Genomic DNA, 20,182 nt, shown 5'->3' on the forward strand with positions numbered 1-20,182 from the left:
TTGACCAGCTGGACAGCTTCCTGAAAGAGAAGGTTTGTCCCGAAATATCATATTAATGTACATGTCATATCTGTCATCAAACTTACCAGATGAAAGAGTAAAGCTGCTTCTCCTTTCAATCACATAACGGATGTTGCATGTTGCTGCCACAGAAACTAGGAGTTTCCAGTGTTCGGTGCCGTGGTGCGGTCGCAGGTGGCTCAGCTGACTGACAGCTCTCTATGCCCTTCAGGAACACAGCGCATGCGCGTGGGAGACGGAGAGACGAGGTTGGACACCACGTGGTGCAGCTGAAGAGGTTCCTCAACTGCACAAGTGAGCAGTGAGGAGCCACAAAATGTCTTTATTTATGTATTATTTATTTATTTATGTATGTATGTATTGAATTATTGTCTACATTCACTAGAATGTTTAATACATTAATAACATTTTCTAAAGGAATTGGTGCTTGGTTTTTAAAGACACCTTGTAGCGTTTGATACTTTTTATGACCATCTTCAAATTAATTCGAAGGGTAAATAAACAACCATGAAATAATCTGCCGTTGTGGCGACGTCGTTGACATGTTGATGAATTAAAAGTTTAAATATTTTTTATACAAACTATTGATGAAAAACATACATCTTCATTCATGAGACTACAGTTCACAAGACTCTCTCTCTCTCTGTGTGTGTGTGTGTGTGTGTGTGTGTGTGTGTGTGTGTGTGTGTGTGTGTGTGTGTGTGTGTGTGTGTGTGTGTGTGTGTGTGTGTGTGTGTGTGTGTGTGTGTGTGTGTGTGTGTGTGTGTGAGTGAGTGAGTGAGTGCGTGCGTGCGTGCGTGCGTGTGTGTCTGTGTCTGTGTCTGTGTCTGTGTCTGTGTGTGCGTGCCTTACGATCACTTTGGTAACTTGAATATAATAATGACATTATTTGGACAAATACATGTAGCACAGTGAATTACATTTACATTTTTTACATTTAGTAGACGCCTTTATCCAAAGTGACTTAGAACAAATACAGGTGTCTACATGTGAGTCATCTATAGCCTACATCAGTCATCATAAGAGATACAAACATGCTAATTCATGTAATTTCCTCAAATTACAAAGAATTACAAGGATTTGACAAACAGACAAAGACAAATAGGCCTATCTATTATTATACTATATATCTATTATACTATATATCTATTATACTATATATCTATTATTATACTATATATCTATTTCTGTTCACGTCAATATCATATTGTTGATATCTATTAGTTAGTGGATTCATTAATTCATAATTAATATTATTCCCGATTAAACTTGGAGGGGTTGTTTTTCAAAAACAGATATCTCCGTTTGTATTTATTATCCAAAATCATGTTGTTGTTGTTTTTTTGGGGGGGGGGGGTTGTTAGATTAGATTCAACTTTATTGTCATTGACAGAGTACAAGTACTAACACAACGAAACGCACTTCGGCATCTAACCAGAATGCAAATAGTGGATTATTATGTAGGCCTATGTGATTCAATGGTTTTATTTGTTTTTATTATTTTCTACATTGTAGATTAATACTGAAGACATATGACAGAACACAGATGGAATTATGTAGTAAACAAAAAGGTGTTAAACAAACCAGAATATGTTTTATATTTTAGATTCTTCAAAGTAGCCACCTTTTGCTTTGATGACATCTAAAGGTGGCTACTTAATAATAATAATAACAAGAATAATAACAATAACAGTAACAATAATAATAATAATAATAATAATAATAATAATAATAGTCTAATAATGAACATAAATATATAATACAATAATAATAACCTTTATTTGTAGGCTATAGCACTTTTCCTGCAAACGTTGCAGAATCTAAAATATAGGTTTGTTTAACACTTTTTTGTTTACTACATAATTCCACACGTGTTCTTTCATAGTTTGGATGTCTTCAGTATTAAGACAAATAATAATACATAAAGAACATTTTTTAGACAATACATTTTTTAAGACAAAAATAATACATAAAGAAAGAAAAACATTTGAATCAGAAGGTGTGTCCAAACTTTGGGCTGGTAACATTCGATGTTTGACAGATGTGTGTGCAGGCTTTTGACACCAGATCTGAATACATTGTCTTAATCTATCCATCACCCGGATGTGATAGTTCAATATCAGAAATTCATATTCATATTCATTATATATCATCATTACAACCAGACACACACACGCACATACGCACACACGCACATATACGCCCGCACGCACGCACACACACACACACACACACACACACACACACACACACACACACACACACACACACACACACACACACACACACCATGAAGCTTCTTCATGCCACCTGCGACGTGTCGGCCTCGTCCTGTCTTCCGTTAGAGGGGGAACTAGGGGGATTTGAAAAACGGAAATCCTGCATTGCGGTTTGAGCTTGCCCAAAACTTCCCAAATTCATTCATTTTAATTTCGCTCCCATTTTCACTTTTTATACATTCATGAATCCTGCCTATTTAAACCGCAGTGATGGGAGCAGGAGACACATTCACCTCAGAAGACGATCCCATACGACAGGGGTCGGCAATTAGGTTTGGCCTCGGGCCAAAATTTTTTTGAGCCACTAGATGGCGGGCCCGAACGTTTTTTTTTTTTTTTTTTTTTGCTAACACCAGGGGAGCCACCCCTCCTAAATTTCGTTGTTTGGTACCTGTACTGTAGCAATGACAATAAAGACCATTCATTCCATTCATTCATTCATTCATTCATAAGTAATTGATTGTTAAAAAATGTGACACGTTCTAATGCTTTGACTTTTCTTTCGAAAAATGTACACATCGCTAGTCAACTAACACAGCTTGTTTTGTGAGCCTGCTAACAATGTAAAGTAGTGTTGTAGTTAACTAGGTAACAATGTAAAGTAGTGTTCTAGTTAACTAGATAACAATGTAAAGTAGTGTTGTAGTTAACTAGGTAACAATGTAAAGTAGTGTTGTAGTTAACTAGGTAACAATGTAAAGTAGTGTTCTAGTTAACTAGGTAACAATGTAAAGTAGTGTTCTAGTTAACTAGGTAACAATGTAAAGTAGTGTTGTAGTTAACTAGGTAACAATGTAAAGTAGTGTTGTAGTTAACTAGGTAACAATGTAAAGTAGTGTTGTAGTTAACTAGGTAACAATGTAAAGTAGTGTTGTAGTTAACTAGGTAACAATGTAAAGTAGTGTTGTAGTTAACTAGGTAACAATGTAAAGTAGTGTTGTAGCTAACTAGGTAGCAGTCCAATCCATTACGTTGCAGTATTTTGGCTTGACTAGCAAGTTTGTGTTGTGATTCTCAACAACGTTGAAACGTAGTTTCACCCTTTTCCATAGTTTTGAATAATAAATGTGTGGACTGACGATGTAGCGCAGCCTAGCTTATTCTAATAATTATTTAACATACTTTCATTCTGAATGATTCCCCCCTCCTCCCAGACAAGGTCACATTATTATTGGATTGGTTGTTTGCCTGCCGGGTGAAGTTAGCTAAACATTTAACCTGCTAACTAGCAAGAGAAACATCATGTCACTCTCCAAAGGTGTAAAGAGGAAAGTTGACGGTGAAAACAGGGCATTTAAAGAGGAATGGACAGCGAACTATAATGTTCATCCTACCTGGTTTCATCAACGCAAAGCCGTTGTGAGACTCACATCTTCCGTGCTCACAATGTTCCCTTTCTATACATGCGAGTCGTCCTTTTCCTCAATGAATGTGATAAAGACGCACGAGAGGAATCGATTGATGCAAAAAAAAACTTGAGAACTGCCTGCGGATTAAAGTGACGTCCATATAACCAGATATCAAGCAAATACTGACCGATGGGAGATGCCACTTTTCACATTAAGTGAGTACCAAGCCTGTCGTTATTGTATTTAATAACCTAATTGTATTTTTAATATTTTGAATGAATGGCTCATTGTAATTATTATCCCTAATAGCGTGTTTGCTCTGTCGTTTCAGGAGCATAGGCCTATGCACCACCACCCCTCGCATAAGCGGATTACTTTTCTTTCTTTTCTTTTTTTCACCGATTTTGTTGTCAATGTTTTTCCGAATATTAAACTGAATTTGCTTTGTTACTGTTCATATGTGTGTTGCAGTCACATATACGTAAACATTACGTTTGAATTATTTACTGAGCTGGTGTTATTTTTTTCAAACCACACACGGCTATTTCAGCACTACACGTTGTCCACCTACTTATGATTCACTATGAGGGGTTCAGCGTCAGTGCGCTTCGGTGCACCCCGCTGCCTGATTGTCTGTCCCTGTGTCATTCACTCTCAACATGGATAAAAGTACAATAAGCATTATTCAGGTGGAGGTAGATTCTCTATTCGGACATTATAGGCGCTATATGTGGGACTGTCGGTCCGATATTGTAAAAAAAAAAAAAAAAAAAAAAAAAAAAGTGGATTCTCAAAATATTCTGCTGGGCCAAATATTATTGGTGATGGGCCAGCAATGGCCCGCGGGCCGCCTATTGCCGACCCCTGCCATACGATATACGCTCCAAACAGGTGAGTCGATAGGAATCCATTGGATCGCTGCTGCTTGAGGCTTAAATGAGGGAATCAGAGCTTTTATTGAACCAACCACGTCTCTCTGTTGTAGATCTTGTCTCCAGATAAACGACCATGGTCTCTCACGGCACCGCTGCTTGGACGTGCGCCTTCCTCCTCTGCCTGGCGCAGGTTGGCGCCGCACCCGCGCCTTGTCAACTCCAAGGGCACCTCGTGCAGATGAGCCGCACCCTCCTCAGAGACATGGTCAGTCTGCTGGACTTGAACTGAACCTGAAGAAGAAGAAGAAGCTTTCACTCCCGGTGATGTTTGTGATGCTGAGTAACTTATTCTGACTGTTCTTTCAGGGGGGAAACTTCCCCGCGCGGTGCCTGCAGGATAATGTCGTCATCGCGTTCCCCGCCGCGTCTTTCGCTGCCTCTGCCGCGCCGCAGGTAAGTGTTATTATTACATTATAAAACAGTCGTTCAAAACTCATCTTTTAAACTGGCTTTTAATCTTCAACTATTTTTATTGTTGTTTTACTGATTGTGCTTTTGTCTTACTTTTTTATTTCTTTTTATTTCATTTCTCTCCATGAAATTAGTGGCTTTGACTGAGTACAGTGATACTGATTATGATTATGAAGATGATGAAGATGATGATGATGATGATTATTATTATTATTATTCTTGTTATTATTATTATTATTATTAGAATATATAATAATAATAATAACAATAATAATAATAATAATAACAATAATAACAATAATATGCAGCAACAGTCTCAGGACGGTAGAGTCGCTCTGCGCTGCGTGTTGGATTGAATGCTTCAGTAGGCCTGAGGCCTCGTCATCACGTCCTCTCTCCTCCAGCGGGACGTCGGGAAGGTGGTCTATGAGAGTCTGAGCAGCATCGACTCTCTGCTGGGAGCAGCCGACCACCTGCCAACCGAGTGGGACCAGCAGAAGCTCGACGACTTCCAGAACATTGTGTACCGGCAGGTCGAAGAGAGCAGATGTGTGAGTCACCCGTTATGGGATGTTTATGGGATGTAAAGTGCCTTTGGGATTGGGTTATTTATTTGTTTAGTTAGTTAGTTAGTTAGTTAGTTAGTTAGTTAGTTAGTTAGTTGAATGTGTGTTTTGTTGTATTTGTAAACTATGTGTATTTCTAATGTGTCAAATATCGTAATTCAAAGTCAACTTTAACAATTGAGATGGCTTCATTTGGATACAAGATTCCTACATTTCGTTGTTTGGTACCTGTACTGTAGCAATGACAAATAAAGTCCATTCCAAGATAGAAGGCATTATTGAGTTTTTAATCCTGGACCATTGTTAATGTGTGTGTTGTTGTAACAAGCGACATGGCGTCGTTGTTTAAGTGTCAGAGACGTGAGAGATGTATAAATATATTATAATAGAATTTATATATATATATATATGTGTGACTGAGATCTCGTGACTATTTCAGATGATGAGCGGAGCGCGTGGGACTGATTACTCCGTCAGAGCGCATGCGCTGAAGACGTACTTCCAGAACATCGAGGCTGTTTTAAAAGAGAAGGTAAGCTCTAACTGAGAACATGAAATAAAATAACATTAAATACTAATAAAATGTATATTCGTATATATACGAATTATCTGTGTCTGTCTCTCTCTCTCTCTCCCTCTCTCTCCCTCTCTCTCCCTCTCTCTCCCTCTCTCTCTCTCTCTCTCTCTCTCTCTCTCCCTCTCTCTCCCTCTCTCTGTCTCTCTCTCTCTCTCTGTCTCTCTCTCTCTCTCTCTCTCTCTCTCTCCTCTCTCTCTCTCTCTCTCTCTCTCTCTCTCTCTCTCTCTCATCTCTCTCTCTCTCTCTCTCTCTCACTCTCTCTCTCCTCTCTCTCTCTCTCTCTCTCTCTCTCTCTCTCTCTCTCTCTCTCTCTCTCTCTCTCTCTCTCTCTCTCTCTCTCTCTCTCTCTCTCTCTCTCTCTCTCTCTCTCTCTCTCTCTCTCTCTCTCTCTCCAGAACTATAGCTACTGCGCGTGGGAGGTGGCGAGGAAGGAGGTGCTGCTCACCCTCCAGTCCATCCTGCAGCACCACTCTGACAGCCTCGTCTGGCCCAGGACATAGAACCAACACCATCTGGACCAGGACATAGAACCAACACCATCTGGACCAGGACATAGAACAAAAGTCATGATGGCCATTTTGTCCATCTTTTAAATTTGATCATATTTTTATGATAATGTTGACTACTGTGCGATATCTATCTATTATTTATTTTAATTATGTATTTATTTATATATATATATATATGTTTTATATTTATTAAAATATATATTTTGTGCAGAAAAAAACGTGTTGTTCTTGATTAAATGTTTTGCAAATAAACATCCGCACTGAAATTGAGTTTGTGCCATGGTGGTCTAGTGGTTTGGTCCACATGGCAGCAACTAGGCTAAACAAAATGTTCAAAATGACTTTTATTTTGAAATTTTAAATGTTGTTGAAAATCACAACACAAACTCACTCAAGCCAAAATACTGCAACGCAATAGATTTGGTGAGTAATCCCCGCTTACCTTATAGGCTATAACACGACTTTACATTAGTAGCAGGCTCGCAAAACAAGCTATTTTAATTGACTAACAACACTGAAATGTTTTTTAAATTTTTCAAAAGAAAAGTCTGAACATTAAATCGGATGCCGACTTGACCAATCGACCAGACCACATATAGGCTAGTTGGTTGGCAGCGCGTGTCTTTTTGTGTTTTAATAACAGATTTGGTGTTTTGTGATGCTGTACAATTACATGTTTTCATTGTAGACATTTAGCAGACACCTTTATCCAAAGCAACAAATCCAAGCGGGGGGAGGAGGTCTTTATTACCCCTTCCACCAAGGCAGTTTGAGGGCCGGTGCTGGTGCCTAATCTCCAACCAGATCTTTGCATTTCGACAGCAAAAGAACGAGCTCTCGGCCAGGAAAAATGAGTGGCACCAATACTGAACACATTTCAAAGGCGAACATTATCATCTCATGTTTAGTGTTAATAATAATCAAAACGTGTAATGACCTTTCTTCTTGAACATAATCGCTGTCCCAATCAGGGAGCAGCACAAATACGTTGGACCAGTCATCTTACTGACACCCACCTTATGAATCTCTAAAAGCCCCTGTGTGGTTGGGTTATACTGGCTGAGTTTCGGTTTAAGTTAACCAAATTAACAGTTTTCATACAGATGCAGACCTACACGTCATATGAAATTGATTATTTGGGGGTACATGTCCTGCCCACCCCTGTACTTTCAATATTAATAATTTAAAAAATATATATCCCTGTGCTATAATGTTACATCCACTCTCAGTAGGTAACACAAGAACAGAATGAGACGATGTTCACAAAAAGGTTTTATTCTCGTTTGAGTTTTTTACACTTCCAGTGTAAAGCAATGTAGGCAACATAGTTCACATTCCACAGGAATTCCATAGGCCTCAAAAGTAAATACAACATATAAATAAATATAATAATACATCATAATATACATAAATAAATAAATATAATAATACATCATAATATAAATAAATTATTATTAAAAATGTGCAACACAATTACACATATAAATAGAATAAATAAATACAAAATTTAAGTAACATTACAAACAGTATCAGTTTGATGGACGCTTTATAAACTGGTTTGGTCAGGTGACCAGGGGTCAGAGGTCAGGGCCTCCTGGTTTGAGCTGCCAGGATGTCCAGCCTCAGGAGGTGATCTCTGGTCTCCTTCCTGATGAGCTCCCACGCCTGAGCACTGTACTTCTGCAACAAACAATACATAACACATATTATTATTATTATTATTATTACTATCATATTATTACTATTATTATTATTACTATCATATTATTACTATTATTATTATTACTATTATTATTATTACTATTATTATTATTACTATTATTATTATTATTATTATTATTATTATTATTACTATTATCATTTTTATTATTTGTATGATTGTTATCATTATAATTATTATAATGATGATGTTATATGATTATTATAATGCTGATGTTATATGATTATGATTATTATGATTGTGATTATTATGATTGTTATTATGACTGGAGGTGACCTCACCATCTTCCTGAGGACCCTGTGTTTCAGCTTCCTGAAGTAGCGTTCCAGCCTCTTGTCTGGCTTCCTGTCTGACACCTGCACACCACAACAACACGTTAGCCTCTGAGTTACCTGAACGTAAGATAAGAACAGCTAGAATACAACACCCCACCCCACACCACAACACCCCACACCACCCCACAACACCCCACACCACACCACAACACCCCACACCACACCACAACATCCCACACCACACACCACAACACACCACACCCAACACCCCACACCACCACACACACTACACCACACCACACCACACCACACCACACCACACCACACCACAACACAACATAATATAACATAATAGAATGGAATGGAACAATAGAACACTTAACCAGTATAACCAGTAGGGTTAGGGGTATAACCAGTATAACCAGTAGGGTTAGGGTTATAACAGTAGGGTTAGGGTTATAACAGTAGACTCACGCAGGCTGTGAGGTTGTCAGACTCACTGGCGGTGGAGGATGAGGAGGAGGTGCTCCAGGCGGGTCTGGTCCCAGGTGACGGCCTCCGTGTTTCCCTCCAACAGATCCCTGATGTGGCGGATCGCCTCGCTTAGGAACCACACTCTGTCTGAGTACTGGACCAAGTGAGAGATACTGTTATTAACAACAACAACAACAACAACAACAACAACAATGATAATAATGCATTTATTTTGTATAGCGAATAATTTATATTTTCTCAGTCCTCAAAGACACTTCATTCCATGGAGAGAACAAGCATAGATAAGATAGATAGATAGATAGATAGATTTAAGATATATATCTTTACTTTTTACAGTTTCTGATCGATCGATCTATCTATCTATCTATCTATCTATCTATCTATCTATCTATCTATCTATCTATCTATCTATCAACATTATTTCAGCATGTCAGATGTCTCTTACCTCAGCCTGATGGATGTGTCTGTACAGAGAATACGGGAAAGATACCGGCATGTGCTCCTGGGTGTACTCTTCTCCCTACATACACACACACACACACACACACACACACACACACACACACACACACACACACACACACACACACACACAGATAAAAATGTTAAGTCACAGATCATCTCAGTCAGGCAGCCTGGTCTAAGACAAATGCTTGCAGAGTGTGGAGGTCATTCACAGACATCAGACGTTGTTAAATCTCTAATAATAAACAAGACTTTTAAACTTGAGTGTTACTTTGACAGTTAATTCTCTCCTAGATTATTATTCAGACATTCACATTGTCAATATCCTACGAATCAAATCAAACAATAACATAAACCTCGTTGTATCTCAGCACGTGAGGCTGAGGTGTGTCTGCAGAAGGCTACCTTGTGTCACCGTGCAGAGCTCCGATAACCGTTAACTCACCATCGTGTCCACTGTCCACGAGTGACAGCGACTCGTTGCTCAGGTACCGGTAGTGGTGACGTAGCCAGTCTCAGGTACCGGTAGTGGTCACGTAGCCAGTCTCAGGTACCGGTAGTGGTGACGTAGCCAGTCTCAGGTACCGGTAGTGATGACGTAGCCAGTCTCAGGTACCGGTAGTGGTGACGTAGCCAGTCTCAGGTACCGGTAGTGGTGACGTAGCCAGTCGCATCCCTGACACGCCGTCGGCGCGCTGCAGAGAAGAATGAAAACACACGTCCAGGTCTGCATGGTGCTCGTAGTTTCCCAGCGGGGTGTGAACATGGTACCTACCTGTGCTGTTTATATGTCTGGAGTTAGGAAAGGGAAAACGGGGGAGAAATCCCCAACTCAGGCAGCGGGGGCGGAGACTTTCACTCTCCCCGGTTTCCCCCGGCCGGTGGCGCTGCAAGGCGGCAGGAACACCGTCCCCCCGTCCTCTGGCTCCGGACCGGGCGAAAGGGACAAAACTACATATTCCCACTGAAAACATATTTGACTGTTTCCACATCTGCTTTCAGTAGAATTGTGGTGAGATAAAGACGGTAGTCTCGCAGCTCGGTGTTCTCTGGTCACATCTAATTTCTCATTCCTTTTCTGGAACAAGACGACAACAACGTCCTCCTCGAAGTCGATTCTCCGTTTCACACTTCAGAAGAATGCGGTTCGGTTCAGAGATGATTTGAGCGGGTTTCGTTCAGATTTCAATCCACAATCGGCGCGTGTCCCCGCGGCGTCGGAGCTGTCCGCCGCCTCCCGCTGCAAACGAAAAGTGAAAGAGAGACGTGACGTCAGAACCGCTCGCGACTTTCTCTCCCCTCTGCGTTTTCTATTTTCACTCACTTTCACGGCGCACCTGTCTGCTCTGGGGAGGTGTCTTGTCTTGCGTTTTGGGGGTCTCTGGTTTGGTGTTACATCATATTGTTTGTATTGCATTTATTGTTCATATTGTTTAGCAAATAGCCTAATGAATAATACTAATGTGTATAGTGCGTCTCAAGACACCCTGTGCTTTACTTGTGTATCAGGTGGCCAAACAAATATGAATAAAGCTGCATGAACCAAGAATGTCATGTTCTCATCAGCAGTATCTTATCATGTCCCCCCCCCCCCCCACACACACACACACACACACTCCCTCTCCCTCTGTCTTCCTCCCTCTCCCTCTGTCTCACTGTGGGTCTTTGTGACTGCAGGTGCAAAGACGGCCTTGACTTCCTGACACAGACAGGCTGGTGGAGGAGTAACTCTCATACAGGGAGGCACTGGCCTCTCTATGGAAGGCCATGCTCACAAAAACTGGCACGTCTCCACACGTCTCCTCTAGGCGTCAATTCCACACGTCGATTTTTAACGTGTCTACGTAGACACGTCGATTTCAACGGGCTGTTCCATTCTACTGATGTCTGGGTGTTTCCATTCTACTGATGTCTGGGTGTTTGGCAAACAGCTTTTAGGTGCATTACCAGTTAACTTTATAATAGTTACCTTTAGAACGATGATGCTGTTTAAACAACAAAAGAAGAAGAAGCAACGAGGACTGGTAACATTAAAAGCAGACATAGATTTCGAAATCTATGTATGTTTGTAATGTTACCAGTCCTACCACTAGGCGTCACTATGCCATATATAATGTATATTCTCATGTATATACACATATAATTTTGCTTTCACTTTAGATTAAAGGAGAGATAGATAATACATAGAGAATTGTATGAGAAAAACAATGGTCCAAACAAATAAAGATTTGAAAAATTATGATAACCATCTTATTGTCTTAGTTTAATGTCATTTCAATACTGCTTCAATACTAACGTTGAAATTACAGTCTTAAAACAATAAGTACATCGAAAACATATACACAGAGCATGTATGTTTACACATGTAAGACAAAGAAAAGAAAATTTGATTTTTCTATTGTCCCCTATTTCCTGGGGCTCATATAGATTTGACTAATTAGTAGATTAGATTAGATCAGCAAATGTCTGTCCAGCGATTGATATGAAGGGGTGAAAAGTAGGGGAGGATGACATTGAAAGACAACATTATGGCCCATTGGCATATGAACATCTAAGCAATATCACACGAGAGGGAGTGCTGTTCTACTTAATATCATAATAAGCGAGAACAGATTATGATTTGTTTGTTTATTTAATAATTTATTTTGGCAAGGGGACATCACTTTGCTTGACATTTTGGTATCAACTAAGGTAAACAAACTCATAGTCATGTTACATGGTGGCGGATGTTCAGTGCAAAACAAATTTGGTCTTGCCTGAGTAATACACATTCTGATATCTTATCCCCTTTCTCTTATCTTATCCCCTGACTCTTAGTAACAACAACAAGGTACAAGGTTCATTTATTGGCATTCTATAACACAGGGATGCACAATGAGATGCAAGATATAGTCCTTACAGTCCCAGTAGGTCTCAGGTCCTTACAGTCCCAGTAGGTCTCAGGCCTTACAGCCCCAGTAGGTCTCAGGTGTGTGTGTGTGTGTGTGTGTGTGTGTGTGTGTGTGTGTGTGTGTGGGGGGGGGGGGGGGGGGGGTGTGTGTGTGTGTGTGTGTGTGTGTGTGTGTGTGTGTGTGGGGGTGTGTGTGTGTCCGTGCTCCGTTCTACATCAGCACCAGACAACAACAGTATGTCTGCGATCTGGCGTACGGTAAAATTAAAAGATAATAAAAACACGAGTTGCTCTTGGGTGATCAAATAACGTGGCCGTCCAGCCTGTCCCCTAATTCGGGGAGCACGATATCCTTGGGACACTGCAGTGGTGAAACAACAAAAACAACAAAAAGGTTTATTAGAACAAAAAGTTTACATTCGGTTCAGTAACACTGCTATTTTACATACTTTAATCCACAACATCTCCCACTCTGCCTGTCTATTGTTAATTGAGTTGAGTACTTCTGTCTCACGTTCCTCTAGACCTGTGAACACCATGTGTCCTGTGGTCATTTGCAATTGACTAGAGGCCAAAAGGCCTGCATTGTATTGTAAAACAGGCCTCCAGACAGCGTCTAGTTAGCCATTGTACCCATGTTAATTGAATTGAGTGGAAGTACTTCTGTCCCACCTTCCTCTAGACCTGTGAACACCAGTGTGTCCTGTGCTAATTTGCAATTGACTAGAGGCCTGCATTGTATTGTAAAAGAGGCCTTAACTTGAGGAGAGGTGTGGTAACGAAATCTCTTCATGGTAAAAACAAAATAAATCATATTACTTTAGTGTAATAATAATTATTGATATTCTAATATTAGATTGGGCTATGTGCTAGTGAATAAATGGTACTATATAATATATTTGAATAGTTTAATATTGTAGTTTATTTAGATAAATTGCGTTGTTGATACATTTTGTAAGTTTAATTTGATACAAAGGTACTCAGGTAATCTTATATGCCGTGCGGACAACTCAATTTATATATACATTTATACAACAGTTAGTTCCGACATCTTGGATCTCGATTGGACAAGAGGCATTCCATGAGTGCTGATATACAGTATAACAGCACTGGGACTTTTAACTATATGTATCACTCCGCCACACAGATGTTCTACTAAATGAACGTTAACTAGACTACATGTTAATTAGACTACATGTTTGTGTTCACGTTACTAGGCAACAGTCCAGTTGAAGTTCAGTTGTGGAAATATTTTTTTGTTTATTTTTATGATTAAATAAACAAACTATTCATAATCTGTTGTCATGTATTACTGTTAACTAATACATGGCTGTATAACTGTTGTATAAAAGCAAATTGAGGGAACTTACGAGGCCGTTGTTGCTCTTGCCCAATCTCCTGACGAAATTCATCGATGAACCCCAACAACTGATCAACAAAATCCGATTCAACAAGCCTTCCTCTAGCCCATCGGAGACTTGTTTCCATTGTCTCCATTCTAGGTTAAATAAACACAGTAAAACAACAGGCTATAAGATTCAGACCAGCCACTGTATCATATCCTAATTACCTATGCATAAAGCTAGGATTGATCTTACCTTGCCAAAGCTGCTTGGACTACTTCCTCATCGTCCGACATTGCTAGTCTCACACATTCACTAAATGTGCGGTTGCAATTCGAAAGAAAAGCCCGCAATGCCATCCTCACGAAGTAACTTGACTTTACTCCCCCGCGAGAAGTTTTCAAATCGGCAATGCCATCCTCACGAAGTTGGTCTGCTTGTGAAACTTTACTCGAAGTTGGTCTGCTTGTGAAACTTTACTCCCCCCGCGAGAAGTTTTCAAATCGGCTCGCCTGCAGGGTGTGGCCTTCCATACGTAGCGAAACGTAGCCCCTACGCTGTTGTCGACAGCAATGACGCGAAACTCCTCATTAATATGTATGAGTGCCTTGATTCAAGGTCCCTCATTGGCTATGATACGCGAGTCCATTTTAGCGGAGCGGGCGTTCCATAGCCTCTCAGCCTCGCCTCTCACTTGCATGACTGGTTCCTGGTACCCCCACCGCATGACAGATAGCCTAGGTTGAACCGTGTAACCCATATAACCCTAACCCTACCTATAATGTCCTCTGACTCTTCTTACTCTTCTTCTTACTCTGAAGCTGCGTCTCTCTCTCTCTCTCTCTCTCTCTCTCTCTCTCTCTCTCTCTCTCTCTCTGTGCGCATGCGTGTGTGGCGGGAGTGTTTGTAGCGAGCGAGCGAGCGGTTTTGACTGAGCGGTTTGCGTGAGTTAAAACTTTCTGAAAGTTATTTCTATCTTCTATCTGTGTGTCTATTATATGTACGTTTTGTTTGTCGTTTGTTTAGTGTTGTTAGTTGAGGTTTGGTGGGTGTTGGAGCGCGTAGCAGCCACCAGTTCTGCTGGTCGGCATGCCACCTGCTACCATGGGCTTTGAACGCCTGACGCGGAGACACGCGATAAAGCTTTCTCCGGGACCAAACTGCACCGTGGAAGAGTGTAGTTTGGCCGTCGGAGCTGTTGTAGGGCATGAGAGTGTGAGATCTGCATCGCGGATGAACAACGCAGTTGTAATTTTTTGGGACTGTGTTGATAAAGTGAATTTGATGGTGGAGGAGGGAGTGGTTGTCCAGGACACCTTTATCCCTGTGTTTCCTTTAGTAAGTCCAGCACAAAGGATAACGATATCTAATGTTCCTCCTTTTGTGAGAAATGAGGTCCTGGAGAGGGAACTGGCTAGGCACGGTCAGTTAGTGTCCCAGGTGAAGATGATTTCACTGGGTTGTAAATCCCCTCTGTTAAAGCATGTGGTATCTTTCAGAAGACAGGTTTTCATGATTTTGAAAAATGGAAGTGATCTGAAGTTATCAATGAAGTTTAGAGTGGATGACTTCGATTATATTATTTACATCACTTCAGATACAATGAAATGCTTTGGGTGTGGGATGGAAGGCCACATGATTAGGTCCTGTCCTAATAAAAGGCCTGGGTCCACTGAGCAAACACCGCCGTCAACCGGGGCAGGCCCAAGTAGCTCAAACACCAACAAGAGTCGAGAGAGAACCTCTGGGAAGAAAGAGACAGGAGAAGGGTTGGTGGAGAAGACAGGACAGGCTCAGAAGGTGCAGGAGGAGGGGATAGACCTGGTGGAGAAGACAGGACAGGCTCAGAAGGTGCAGGAGGAGGGGATAGACCTGGTGGAGAAGACAGGACAGGCTCAGAAGGTGCAGGAGGAGGGGATAGACCTGGTGGAGAAGACAGGACAGGCTCAGAAGGTGCAGGAGGAGGGGATAGACCTGGTGGAGAAGACAGGACAGGCTCAGAAGGTGCAGGAGGAGGGGATAGACCTGGTGGAGAAGACAGGACAGGCTCAGAAGGTGCAGGAGGAGGGGATAGACCTGGTGGAGGAGACAGAACAAGGTCAGAAGGTGCAGGAGGAGAGGAGAGGCCTAGGCCTGGTGGAGGAGACAGGGGGGGGTGAGCAGGAGGAGGGGATAGACCTGGTAGAGGGGGCAGAACAGGGTGAGCAGGTGCAGGAGAAAAGGGGAGGTTTGGTAGTGGAGGCAGGAAAAACGGGAAAGGGGAAGAGGAAGCTGAAGGCTGTTGAGAAGGCCACTGTGGTCGAGGAGGGTGAAGAAGTGGGAACTCAGAAGACAGGGGTCGGAAGTGAAGAAAGAATCAGACTGGGCAAACGGGCTGGTCTAGCTACTGGAGAAGTAGAGGATAACGCAAATGAGGAGGAAATGGAACTTAATGCTGATGGTATCAAAACTACCCAAAAAAGGAAAACTGAGGTCAGTCAATCTGACTCCAGAGCAAAAAAGTGCCAACCAGAGCGGGAGGCAGTCATTGACAGTGAGGACTCTGACGTAGGGGATGATGTGGAGTCTCTGCCTCCCACTCAGCCTCAGGCTGACAGGAGGGATGGGTATTCTTTAAATAGAATAAAAAGTTTTCTACAGGATACGAAAGGCACAAGGGCAGTTATGGTGGAAACTTTTTTTCCTGACATTAAGTTATTTGTTGAGTCCGCTAAATGGCTAATGAAACGCAATGACATGAACGATGAAGGTTTCTCTGAGCAGGAGATTTATCGGTTAAAGAAAATTGTCCAAAAGGCAAGAACAAAAATCTCCAATGAGGGTTAAGTTATCTGGTCTCTTTTTAATATTTTATGTCCTGCAGGTTGGATATTTTATCATGGCAGAATTCAAAATAGGTACTCTAAATCTAAATGGGGCAAGGGATGATGCAAAGAGGGCATCTCTCTATAAATTAATGGAATTAAAGGGTATTGATGTGATGCTTATCCAAGAGACACATAGCACTGAGGACAACACAGTGGCCTGGAAAAGAGAATGGAAGGGGGAAATAGTTTTAAGCCACAACACCAGTAATAGTGGTGGAGTGGGGATTTTATTTTCCAGTCATTTTTTACCACAGTCATGTGAGATTGAGGAGGTGGTAAAGGGACGTCTTTTAAAAGTAAGAGTTTTATATGAGAAGGTGAAAATGGTATTTATTGTTGTTTATGCCCCAAATGTTGGTTTGGAAAGAGTGTGTTTTTTAGACTCTTTGGCTGATGTTATTAAGGGGTGTGATAATGAAGAATTTTTATTTCTGGGAGGGGATTTTAACTGTACTGTAAACCCCGTTTTAGATAGGAATCACCAAGAGCCTCACTCTGCATCTCGTAGTCGTCTCTCTAGGGTAATTGAGACGTATGAACTGTGTGATGTGTGGAGGCGGATGCATCAAAAGAAAAAGCAATACACTTGGGTTCATACTAGGGATGATGTTTTATCAATGGCCAGACTTGATCGGTTTTATTGTTTTAAACACCATTTTAGTGTTTTTAAAAGTTGCTATATAACTCCTGTTGGTTTTACTGATCATTCTCTTGTGTACTGCTCTGTTTTTATCAAGTGTGTGAAACCACAAAGTGCTTATTGGCATTTTAATACGTCTCTTTTAACTGATAACAATTTTAGGAACGCTCTTACCTTTTATGGAAGGTTCATAAGCAGACAGAGGACAGTTTTACCTCAATACAGCAGTGGTGGGATGTGGGGAAGTGCAAGATTAAGCAGTTTTGCCAACAGTACACTCAAATTGTTACTAGAGATATAGCCAGATCTATGAAGGCTCTAGAGATTGATGTGGAGGAGCTTTAAGAGCTCGCAGAATCCACAGGAGATCGAGGCCATATTGGGGCTCTCAAAGCTAAAAAGTCTGCTCTGGCTGACCTGTTAGGTATCTCAGCACAGGGTGCTCTGGTGAGGTCACGTTTTAGAAACATTTCGGAGATGGATGCATCTTCCCGTTTCTTTTTTGGTCTGGAGCACAAGAATGGTCAGAAGAGGCTCATCCACAGCATGCGCTCAGACACAGGTCATATACTGTCTGAGTCCACTGACATCAGGAGGCATGCTGTTGGATTTTATAGTAGCCTCTTCCAGTCTGAACTTGGAGAGGAGCAGGAGGTATCGCATGATTTTTATGAAGGTCTACCAAAGGTAGAAAAAGAGTCCAGCGCCGAGCTGGAGGCGGATGTGTCTCTTGATGAGCTCCATACTGCCCTGCAGAGCATGGAAAATGGGAAAGCTCCAGGTATAGATGGGTTGCCTGCAGGGATGCACCGAAATGAAAATTCTTGGCCGAGGCCGAAGCCGAATTTAAGGAAACACTTGGCCGAATACCGAATGTGTATTGGCAGTTTTTAATTTGATCATTGCATAAACTAAATACATTTTGCTTTTTATTCATGCTTCTCAAAGAAAGAAATTGAGATTGAAAAAAAATAACTTTTATTGAACATTCCAGCAGACATCAGTCTATACCAACAAAGCACAATAAATAAAATAAAGATGGCTGCGAAAAAGATGAGTATCTAAGAACTCTCGCACACTCTCACTGTAAACACTCATAATGGGTGTAAAAGGTGTCCTTTGTTTATTTATATATCTATATATTTATATCACTGAATATCTTCAACAAATTGCACTTCGTGTTCACACTGTAGAGAAAAAATGCAGTGCTACAAAAATAATAATGAACGAATCTAACTCAATGAAATGTCCGTGTTCAGTTTATGAGAGATCCAGATCGGATCAGTATAGGTATTATCTTCGCCACTAGATGGCGCTGGAACTTCATCAAAACACGCCCACTATTCGGTGGTAAACATTCGGTGTTTTCACACATTCGGCCGAATACCGAATGTGCTTTATTTTGCGATATTCGGCCGAATACATTCGGTGGCCGAATGTTCGGTGCATCCCTAGTTGCCTGTGGAGTTTTATAAGAGAATGTGGTCAGTGATGGGGGAGGATCTCCTGATGGTACTCAAAGATAGTCTCACTGGAGGACAGCTGCCGCTGAGCTGCAGGAGGGCAGTAATTACGCTGTTGCCAAAGAAGGGAGACTTAATGGAGATTAAGAACTGGAGGCCTGTCTCACTTCTGTGTACCGAGTATAAGCTCCTCTCCAAGGTGTTAGCTACCAGGCTGAGAGAGGTAATGGGGAAGGTGATCCACCGTGACCAGACCTATTGTGTGCCTAACAGGTTGATCAGTGACAATGTTTTTTTGATTCGGGATTTTCTGGACATCTCTAGTGCTTTGGGGTTGGAAACTGGTCTTATTTCCATAGACCAGGAGAAGGCTTTTGACAGGGTTGAACATCAGTACTTGTGGAAAACTCTGGAGGCTTTTGGTTTCAGCCCAGGTCTCATAGCCAAGATCAAGGCCATGTACAGTAACATTGAGAGTGTGCTAAAGATTAATGGTGGTTTGAGTGCTCCTTTTAAAATTCAGAGGGGTATTAGGCAGGGGTGTTCTTTGTCGGGAATGCTGTATTCTCTGGCATTTGAACCCCTGCTACACAGACTCAGGGCAAGCCTCTCTGGTGTAAGTGTCCCTGGATGCATCGCACCTTTTAAGCTATCAGCATATGCAGACGATTTGGTTATTTTTATAAGTAAACAGGAGGATATTAATGTGTTAGTTGAAAATGTGGGACGTTTTGTTTTGATTTCATCGGCTAAGGTCAATTGGGGGAAGAGCGAAGCACTCATGGTAGGTAACTTGAGTAGTAGACTCATTTTACCAGGGGGCCTGCATTGGAAGAAGGGAGGGTTTAAATATTTGGGTGTGTTTTTAGGGGATGAGACTTTTAAATGTAAAAACTGGGAGAACGTACTAGAAATAGCTCAAGGTCGTTTAAAGAAATGGAAATGGATTGCACCAAACATGTCGTATAGGGGTCGTGTTTTGGTAATCAACAATCTAGTAACTTCCACACTGTGGCACCGCCTGATGTGTGTTGACCCCCCAGTAGACCTTCTCCCTAAACTTCAAGCTTGTTTTTTAGATTTTTTTGGGGACAAGCTGCACTGGGTGCCCCAGAGTGTTTTGTACCTGCCCAAGGAGGAGGGTGGGCAGGGTCTTGTGCACCTGTGCAGTAGGGGTGCAACTTTCCGACTCCAGTTCATTCAGAGACTTTTCTATGGGCCAAAAGACTTGGTGTGGAGGCCGGTGGCTTGTGCAATACTACAACGGCTTGGAGGACTGGGACTGTCGAATTCTCTGTTTTTAATGGATTTTAGCGGTGCTCGTTTAAATGTTCTACCTGTTTTTTACCGTGTGCTTTTTAAAATATGGAGTTTGTT

General features: G+C 41.4%; 1 protein-coding gene across 1 annotated transcript; it reads left to right on the forward strand.

Annotated features, from left to right (window-relative positions):
- Positions 1 to 4,657: 4,657 nt before the first annotated feature.
- LOC308154310 (interferon alpha-13-like) lies at positions 4,658 to 6,638 on the forward strand (the record flags this gene model as incomplete). Its single annotated transcript, XM_080527474.1, has 5 exons — positions 4,658 to 4,789; positions 4,891 to 4,977; positions 5,400 to 5,546; positions 6,001 to 6,093; positions 6,534 to 6,638. 5 exons carry the CDS (start codon positions 4,658 to 4,660, stop codon positions 6,636 to 6,638), a joined length of 564 nt encoding a protein of 187 aa, XP_080383600.1.
- Positions 6,639 to 20,182: the final 13,544 nt, after the last annotated feature.

Source organism: Nansenia antarctica (genome assembly GCF_963989245.1).
Source record: "Nansenia antarctica genome assembly, chromosome: 3".
Classification (NCBI taxonomy): Eukaryota; Metazoa; Chordata; class Actinopteri; order Argentiniformes; family Microstomatidae; genus Nansenia; species Nansenia antarctica.